At 43.3% G+C, this 10,154-nt stretch overlaps 1 protein-coding gene across 1 annotated transcript in view; it reads left to right on the top strand.

Annotated features, from left to right (window-relative positions):
- The first annotated feature begins 3,761 nt into the window (after positions 1 to 3,761).
- Positions 3,762 to 10,154, top strand: part of Ccdc192 (coiled-coil domain containing 192) — a 190,416-nt gene continuing 184,023 nt past the window's right edge. Inside the window, exons 1-2 of the mRNA XM_075970836.1 lie at positions 3,762 to 3,823; positions 7,995 to 8,046. Coding sequence (XP_075826951.1) covers positions 3,762 to 3,823; positions 7,995 to 8,046 — 114 coding nt within the window. The remainder of the gene's footprint in view (positions 3,824 to 7,994; positions 8,047 to 10,154) is intronic.

The raw sequence follows: 10,154 nt of genomic DNA, 5'->3' as shown, positions 1-10,154 counted from the left end.
TTTTCCCTTTCTGGATGACTCAGTCGGTAGGTATGCACTTGCCTCTACCAAGTAAATTAAGGACTTCTGGATGGCAGCAATTTTGTCTTGCATAAACCACTAGAACACTAACCTAGATCCACGAATCGGTGCCAGTCCCACCCAGGGCCTCTGGACTTTCAAAAAAAAAAAAAAGAGAAAAATCCACTGTTAATCTAGGACTTCAAGAGTTTGGAGGCTTCAGATCCCGTCCTTGGATTCAGCGATGAACGCCGTGGTTCGCATGAGTGTGTGTGGTCATCTTCCCCTGTTTTCTCTTAGCTTGTGTGATGAGGACCAGGTACCTGAACTTATTATCCCTGTAAAGCTACAGCATAGGACATAAGGAAAACATTATCGCTGGGGGCTTCTAACAACCAATGCTCACTTCAGTGGAGAGGCAGGGGTAGATGAATTCGCCTTCTCTGCCACAAACAAACCGCACAGGGAAGGTTTACATCTTTGTTCCATAATAAAGGCTTTTATCTTTATTGCTGTTTTCTCCAGGCAAAGAGTTTAGGAACAAAATGGGTAGAGAAAAGTCTCTTCTCACACAGATAAACATTCCTCTCTATGAAAACAGATGGGAGCCTGGAGGTAATTAGACCCACTGTGTCAAGCAATCAGCTTCATGGGGAAGAGGGCCAAACAATGCTGACAAGGGAGCCAGCTCTCACGGGGACAGACAGCAAGCCTTTTAGTCAGTGGGCAATGTCTCCATTTTGCTGGCACTCATCCAGTCCTCTTTATGGGCTGTCACTCTGGTTTCTCTATCATATTTCCCTCTTCCCTCATCCTCCCCGAACACAAATACACGGACCTGAATGCAACCTCCAATCTCTAGACATGCTGTGAACATCACAAGGAGAACTCAGAGAACATCTCTAGAACTGTCTCTAGAAACGGGACCACTCCGCAGGATTGTACCTACACAGGAGGTACCCCTCGAACAACTTCAGTTTGAGCCTTCCTAGTTACTCCTACCTCTGCTGAGTGAAAAGAACATACCTGGAATCCCAAACCCACTTTATTGATTCATGTTATAATAAGCCGGTTGTTGCTAGCTGACTGAGAGCTAGGGCAGGCCTGATTTTGTTCACAGTACAGCTACGTATAGCACACAGGGCTTTCAGTAAATATTTGGTAAATAACAAGTAAACAAATAAAAGATGAATGGACATATGAGTGTAGCAGACTCCAAAGACTGCTACTGTAATATAGGCACTCTATTATAAAATAGAGTGCCAATATCACCTCACCAAATTTTTTCTTGCTCTGCCTTGCTATTTTCTCATCCATTACTTTGTTCCTTCTCGCCTGTCTTTTCTGGCCCTATTAAAACCGACTCATTTAACTCTAATTAGCAGCAGCATATATGAAGCATATGTGCTCCACAAGCACCTGTGTGTGCATATGTGATTTCTGATTGCCAGAAAAGATACATATTTGAGGGCCAGCAAGATGGTCCAGTGGTTAAAGGTACTTGCCGCCAACTCTGACATCCTGGGTTTGATCCCCTGGGCCGTGATGGTAGAAGGAGAGAACTGAGTCTTGCAAGTTGTCCTCTAACCTCCCGACCAGGGCATGTGCTCATTCTTCTCCCACAACTTAAAAATATTTTTTTAAAAATCAAAGGAAAGGATAGGTATTTGACAGGCTATGAGGTAAGATTATATATATATACCAGTCTTTAACAGCTGTTCTGAGCGTACATTTTGGCTTGAAGCAATGTTAATGATGACAATAGATATGGGTTATGTCTTTAGACTTAGAGAAAATGTGGATTTCCTTGAAATGTAGTTCAGACTTTCAAAATAGAAGTATTTGCATGATTTTAACTTAACTATGACAGGGACTATGATTGATCCTATTAGCCTGGTTAGTCTAGAATTCTGTGTATAAAATGTCTTCAGTGAACTTGAGCACTTCTTACCCATCTTGCCACGGCCTTCCCATATAGTGTTCTTTGGAGGAGCAAGAACATAAAACTCAGGTTTCTTGTCAAAGACTTTTAAACTTGCTTTGCACTGTCTGATGGAGGAAGGTCATTGGTTAAAATAAAAGAAACTGCTTGGCTCTCGTTGGTTAGGAGATAGGTGGGAGGAGTAAACAGAACAAAACGCTGGGAGGAAGAGGAAGTGAGGTCAGACTCGACAGCTCTCCGCTGGGGAGCAGACGCTTCAGAGAGAGACGCCATGCTACCTGCTCCAGGGAAGACGCACGCTATGAAGCTCTGACCCAGGATGGACTTAGGCTAGAATCTTCCCGGTAAGACCGGTGCTATACAGATGATAAGAAATGGGCTAGCCCAGGTGCGAGAGTTAGCCTAGAAGAGGCTAGATAGGAATGGGCCAAAGCAGTGTTTAAAAGACTACAGTGTCCGTGTAATTATTTCGGGGCATAAGCTAGCCGAGCAGGCGGCTGGGGTGTTGGGGATGCAGCCCCGCCGTCGCTCCTTATTACTACAACTGTCTACATTTTTCTGCCTTTCTTTTTGATCAGTGAGATAGATACATTGAGATTAATAAGCATTACAAATAATTAATGCTCACAGTGCCTCTCACTAGCCACTCTGAGTTGACCTCCCTTTCATAAACTATTAGGGACTATCTACATATAAGCATCTGCTCATGTCTACAGTGCATGGAAATACAACCCACTCTGTGGGAGAAGGGAACAGCAGGTTGTTAGCTCTGGAAGACACCCAAACAGTTCACATGGTCCCTTTAAAAAGAATAAAGTCAAAATATGGAGGAAGGTGATGTATTTCTGATCCCCCAAAGGCTGTGAACCAGCTGTATGTCCTCGACACACATACAAGTTGACTTGACTTCTTAGCCGGGCCCACCAAGTGCTCAACTCATTTTAACTTTATTCATACCGTTAGAAAAACTGTCCTTCTATTAACCTGGTATATTTTGGTATGAGCTGTGTGAGTAGTTTGCATGCAGAACATATGGATCAAGACCTCAGGGCTCTTTTGTGGAATCTACCAAAGCAGGAGGTGGGGGCTGCAAACTCCTTGGTGGGAAGGTGCAGGGACTGGCTGGGTGAAAGTGAGTGCTGACGTCTGAGAAGCAGCGGGAACTGCAGATCCGCTGTGACAGTGACCGGACGTAGAGGACGTAGCGGAACTTGCTACCTGCTTCAGCCTGTCCTAGGAAAGGACCGTGAAGATGCCCCTCAGCCAGATGGGACTTCCTGTGGGAAGGCACGGGGATAGCAGGCCAGCATGGCTTAAGCCAGTCTGTTTCTGAGTGTGTGCCTCTGCCAGGCAGCAGAGTGACAACCGCGTCCTTGGCATTACACAGCCTCTGCTTTGAGTATTAACCCAGTGCTCCTCTTCTGCTAAAGGTAGGTTTGCAGAAATGGTGACTCTTTGATGGTCCTCCATCTGTTCTCATGCCTGGATGGTTTGTGGGAAGTGTATAGGGAAGTTAGTGACTTTGTAACTGTTGTTTTTTTTTTCAAATTCTTCTTCTTCTTCTTCTTCTTCTTCTTCTTCTTCTTCTTCTTCTTCTTCTTCTTCTTCTTCTTCCTCCTCCTCCTCCTCCTCCTCCTCCTCCTCCTCCTCCTCCTCCTCCTCCTTCTTCGTTTTGGGCAGTTAACTGTCCTTACCGCAGCCATTGTGGTTGCCTAGCAACAATGGGCAGCAAAGCCGTGCCAGGGATTCCAAATCTCTAAGGAATGAGGTTGGTTGGTGTCTGTCCATGGACAGAGGATCCCAATGGACTTGGCTTAAGATGGGAGGATGTCACAGTAAGAAAGTTGTAATTCCAGACTTTGAAACCCCAGGGAGATGCAGGTGAGTCTTCAGTTCCTTCTGTCCAAAAATAATCCATGGAAATTTCTGGATGAAGTAACCTTCACTCCAGACTTCAAAGATAACCTTTCTTTAAAGTCTGGGGGAAAACATCAAAGAAACTTTTTTCCTTTTCTGATGAATGACCTTTTTCTATGGCCAAGTCTGTCTTCCCAGATCCCAGAGCGAAGCCCGATGTAGGATGTGTTTCAATAAGTGCTCTTGTCAAATGAGTAAAAACGTTATTCAGGTGCGTTTGTCAGAATTAAAACTCTCCCATCCCTAGGGTACTGAAGCATCCAGCCTATTTTTCAGAAACCTCAAGAAACAGCAGTACTTTCCCCATGTGCCAGCTAGGATGCTCACAGATATGCCTGGACGCTCCTTCTCAACCTGTTTCTTAAGTAGAAATTAGCAACCAACATTGAACACAGGAATGGACATAGAGATGGCCTGTTTCGTTGATCTGCAGTCAATTACTGGAAAATTTACATATGGGCTCTCTACGCATTTCCCCTTCAAATATAGAAATAGCTTCTGTTTAGAATTGTCTTTTTATTTTTCAAGACAGGGTTTCTCTGTGTAGCTTTGGAGTCAGTCCTGGAGCTCACTCTGTAGACCAGGCTGGCCTAGCTTGAACTCACAGAGATCTGCCTGCCTCTGCCTCGCAAGTTCTGGGATTAAAGGCGTATGCCACCACTGTCCAGCTTTGTCTTTCAAATCTTGAACTAGATAATTGTACCCTTTTTGTGGAAGTTGTCTCCTGAAGGGTAGTTTCCTGTGTGGGGTGTGCAACTATAGCCTTGGTTTCTCCCTCGTTTGGCTTTAGACTGTGTCTTCCTTTTAGTGACTGTGAAAAGTGAGCTTTGCTTTTCACTTTAGACTTGAGGTTCCTGACTAGAATGGAGAACTCACTATATTCTTGTATTTTTATGTAAAAAGTCTTGTTTCAATGTGTAATCTACAAACCTCCAAAGATACACCTCCTCATTTTATCTTCCACTTTGAAGCAATGAAACTTAGCAATTTCTCTTCATTTCCCTGAAGAAATCGCCTAATGGATTGATATTTTGAGGTGCAGACAATTAGGAAGGTGGACAACATGTCCAGTGGTTATCAACTATGACACGAACAAGCCAGTGTGAAGCAACAGTGATGCCCAGGGCAGAGCAGGATGCTGCTCTCATTGCCAGGTGTCCTGTGGGCTCTTGTTCTCATATACAGAGCCAACTGTGGGGTGCAGGGACCATCAGGGCTTCTGGAGTGAAGATAGGGAAGTGTTCTGCTGCCATCCTCACTCAGGTGGGTTCAGTTTAACAGTTTCTCTTCTGAGCTGGTATGAACTGGTCTCCTGATTTTGCCTGCCATTCTCCTTTTTCCTCTTCCCATTCCCTGGAGACAGACCCTCTCCCGCATTTTTTCAAACCAAATAAGAACTTGATTCTAACTTCTATAAACAAAGGAGGGCGAGATCCAGGGTGGCTAAAAATCCAAGGACCAGAAAAGCATCTTCTGAGGACCTCCTGTGAGAACGGGGTGATCGCCTGCTGTCCTAACAAACCAATTGTGCTAAAACCATGGATTCACATAGCCACCAATTACTGCTCCAATGTAAAAAGCATGGAGGAAAAGCCTAGCAATCAGACATGTTATATTAAATGGAAAGAGATATTTATGCTCCGGTAAGGCATTGAGGAAAAAATGAACTACTTCCAGCCTCGCGTGATATCACTAGATTCCATGCCACGCATATTTAATGAAGCTTTTCAGTTTTCTTGTGAATCCTGAAACAAGAAAAAACGGAGACAAGAACGAACTCAGAAATATATTTGTTAATTCCACCTTGTTTTATCTCAAGGCTAATAGACTTGCTGGAGCTTTGTTTAATTATTATACATGTCTCCGGTGTGTATGCTGAGTTACTATGGTTACTCCGAGGCTATGACTCATGACCTTTAAATGTTATTGTCAGGTGGCCAAGGCTCTCTTGTTTTGAAGTCAGTAGTCTGGTTTAATGCTTTATGAAAATAGGGTGGGTTTTGTTGTACATGCATGGCTCATCAGAGTAAACCCACTGAGTATGTTCTGCTCAAAAAAGCTTAGCATGCATGCTGTTGGGTAAATAGAGCTCAGTACTTGCTTCCTATAAAGGTGTCACTGAGAAATTAAGAAAACACGGGCACACAATTATATACATCTTTAAATGTAACAAGGGCTATAAGAGAGCTATCTAAATACTGCTTGTGGAACACGAAGGGTCCAAGAGGCTCTTGGAAGAGGGAGTGTTGAGTGTGGTGTAAAGAAGTGACATCCTTCAGCAAGACAAGAGAACTCAAACATCTCTTAAGAAGAAATGGTGGAAGCTCATACTCTGGAATCATATGATACAGTTCTCAGGCCCCTCAGCTGGGTGAGGCACACTGCTCGAAGATGAGGAGAGACGAAAAGTGAAAATGCCTAGACCCTTAAGTTCACGCAACGCTGCGTGTTGATGTTCCCAACAGCTGTAAAGAAGAGGCTACTCTTCACTCTGCCAGATAGGAAGCACCCAAATACCATGCTTTACTGGTGTTCGCATCATTCAAGAGAAGCAATTACATTTCGTAGAACTCACGTCTTCTCCCATTAGGTGTCATTGATTGCTTTGTGGTCCTTTTTAAAATGGTGCTAATACCTTTGAAATGTTAGACAAGCAAGCAGTAAACACTCACACAAAGGTGAAAATGGAAAAAGTAGATTTACTTCTTAAGGTAGAAACTGAGTAGGCTGGCGTTCTAGAGGAAGACTCGCCAGCTGGCAACTGTGCAATTGAATGTGGTAACTGCCAGAGCCTGTTGAAGTGCTCATCTGCCCATTGATTCTTCCCACCCGTGTTAACCAACCTTTCAGTCTCAGTGGCTCATCAATTGATTAGCACGTGCAAGACACTAAGTTTGATCCCCCAACACTTGAACGCGTGGAGAAGTTGCCAAGGACAGAATAACAAAGATAAGAGGAAATGGTATCCTACACGTTTAAGGAATGTACCCGGTCCCTTGTTGTAAGACACATAATAAGGAAGTAAGCCATGTACAACGTTGGGAAGTGGTGACATCAGCAGGGGACAGTCAAGTGCAGTGAGGAGAGACTTTGACTGTAAATCGGATGCACATGGCCGGTCCAGGGAGAAGATGATATTTGGGCAGAGACAGGAAGGAAAGGGCTATAAGGCACATGGATCTGAGTGTTTTTCGAAGGGTGAGGGATGCCTTGGGAGCCAGGCGAAGAAAATGTTTCTAAGAGGCCAGGGTAGATAGCAACGAGGGCCACTCTGGTGACAATGCCACGTTACCATGGATTGGTACTAGGAAAAACCTGATAGGAGTGGCTTTAGCTAAAGAATACGAAGAAAGGAATTGGGGGCAATAGAAAAAGAATATTTGCATTGAAGAAGGTTAGAAGTAAGCCAGGCGGTGGTGGCGTATGCCTTTAATCCCAGCACTCGGGAGGCAGAGGCAGCTGGATCTCTGTGAGTTCGAGGCCAGCCTGGTCTAGTTCCAGCCAGTTCCAGGACAGGAACCAAAAGATACGAAGAAACCTTGTCTCAAAAATCAAAAAAAAAAAAAAAAAAAAAAAAGAAGGTTAGAAGTATCGAGTAGAAACTCAAGGCTCAAGCTAAAGCAAGTTATTTTTTGTAAGCCCAGTGTCAGATGGGCAAGAGAGAGGAGATGAGAGAAAGGAAGAGAGGAGAGGAAGGGAGGGGCGACCACCCTGCCTGCTTTCCCACAGGGAGAATGCGCCTTCCTCCCTTTTCTTTTTTTAGTCGAAATAGGAGATTTGCAGGTTTTCAGAACAGATTGTACTGCTGTTCAGTCTGCTTATTCTCAAGGGAGCCTTTAAAGGCTGTTTTATCTTAAAAGTAAAGTTTACATTTTGCTACTTTTACTTCCTTCTGAAATGGCCAGAACATTCAGGGGAAAATATATTTTTTATTTTACATGTTACAGTGTAAAGACCTAGTCAGTGTGATCTCTCTCTCTCTCTCTCTCTCTCTCTCTCTCTCTCTCTCTCTCTCTCTCTCTCTCTGTGTGTGTGTGTGTGTGTGTGTGTGTGTGTGTGTGTAGCTGCCCAAAATAAAATTTTGGAATTCTAAACTCCTACTCTCTTTCAGCATGTCATCCAGGTCGGTGTGTAGGCCGATGTTTGGAAGTTGTCAGTCAGATACACGGCCACAAACCAGAACATCGGTAAGAAATAAACCTTGCCTGGTTTCTTTTCTGTTAAAAAAAAAAAAAGAAAGTAATTTAATATTGAAGTTTTCTTGATAAAGTTCAATTTTCATATCCTATTAGTAAATATTTTTAAACAAATAGTAGAATGGTCTTTCCCAAATGGGATACTGAAGGACAGGGAATAGGACGTTTCTGGGGAAGAAGATGGCAGGAGAGACGGCAGCTAAAAGGGACACGGTGTGGCCTTTCCCATTTTAACGCATCGTTGATGTCACATCGTCTTTGTGGCTCTACGATAGCTTATTAAATGTCCTGAGCTATTTCAAGCATGTGTTTATATATGAGGAAGTCCTGAGTTGAGACATGAGATAAATTCAACCAAGCATATTATTTGGTTTAGTTAAGCATGGGTTTAAAACACATTCAATTCCAGTTTGGGTCTTGTTCAAAGCTATTGAAATCGCTGTGTCTGTGAACACTGCCCTTCCCTCTAGCTGTGTATATCCATCAGTATCTCCTTGGTAGCATCCACACTAATAAGGACAATGACCACAGTAGAATTCTGCCTGGGGCTCCCAATTAGCTTCCCAGAGCTCAGAATCTATCCCTTTCCAATTTAAAGTTGACGTGATTGGGATTGTCTAGGACTTGGAGGATCCAGCTCTGCTTTCCTTCCTGTCTTTTTACATCTCTAGAAGGTTACACCTTTAGCTGGAGGAAGTTGGGCTCAGAGACCACAGAGGCCATGGCATATCCATCGTTACTGCTGCCCCCCCTACCGCACAGTTCTGTTAAGTCATGGAAAGTTTAGGACAGAATACTTCAGAACACATATGTAGCATGAGGCACAAAAAACACGGGTGGCATTCAGATGCATCTATTATGTCAAGAAGAAGGTGATAAGAAGGATGAAATCTTTCAGTTGTGTGAGGTCCATGTAGGCATATCGGCACATACTCTACCGGTTGGTCTCACTGACATGGACATGTGGCTCTTTTGCTTTTAGGGGACTGTCCTTTTAAAGATTTTAAGTTCCACATGCTTTGGTGAGCTGTGAATTCAGAAAAACATGAACTTTATTTATTAGTCTCCTCAAATCTGTAACCCAATTACAGACATCTAAATGACACTCTGTCAATTATCATTTGAAATAACAATTAAGAGCTAAGGTGCAGACCCTAGAGCTGGGTGTGCCCCTCATACTGCTACAGCAGCACATGAATGGAGTCCAAAACCATCACCATTAATAGTTGTTAACTATTAAGAAATGGTGATTCGGGGAGGCTCAAGGAACTTACAGGTGTGAATGGTGAAGTAGAATGTGTTCGCATTTGATAGGGACATTACAGGACCATCTAATGGGAGGTTGATTCTCTTCTAGGCTACCAGGAGGCCACCATGTATCTCAAACTATTCATTTGAGCCAGTTAAACAATCAAGATGTTATAGAAAAGCAAGAGAAGTAAAATGTCTTTGCTCCATTTTATCACCTGACAGAAAACACTGGAGGATGTAAATTATCTTGTTTCAAGCTGTTTAGGAAATAAGAATTTTATCATACAGAGGGTTGGCCTAAAAATGTTTGGGATTGTTCTCCTCCAGTTAGTCTTGAGAATCCTGGCAGTGGGGAATACTAACAGAGAGGCACACCCAGAAGCCAGAATATGACTGTGGGTTTAGGCACACTAAGATTATCACAAAGCTTTTCACTTCCCAGCTATAATTTAGTGACAACTTCATTAAAGAATCATTAGTTTAGTGTCAAAGACACAAAAGATCTTTGGGGTTTTTAATTTCTATGGTTGGGTTTACAAGATGACCTGAAGTTGTTATCTAAAGGAACCTGCACTGAGTGAAGACAGGAAGAGATGCCCTAAGTCATGTCAAGTCATTGGCTCTGGGCTTCTTGTAACAGTTGGTCTGAGGGCAGCAGCAACCAGTTTCCCACTTCCTCCAAAATTTCACTTTCTACAATGAGATCTTTTATAAGATCCCTCCCTTTGATGAGCAGAAGTTCAAATCATTAACGAATCAAGGTACCAACAGGCCCCTGCACTTTGAAGGAACATTGTTCAAGGGATTTCAAGGCCCTTTCATTCTTCAAATGAGAGCAACACAGACCT

This window comes from Microtus pennsylvanicus, chromosome 4, assembly GCF_037038515.1.
Source record: "Microtus pennsylvanicus isolate mMicPen1 chromosome 4, mMicPen1.hap1, whole genome shotgun sequence".
Lineage (NCBI taxonomy): Eukaryota > Metazoa > Chordata > Mammalia > Rodentia > Cricetidae > Microtus > Microtus pennsylvanicus.
The sequence above is the reverse complement of the archived record's forward strand: the minus strand, read 5'-3'. Positions and strand labels throughout refer to the sequence as shown.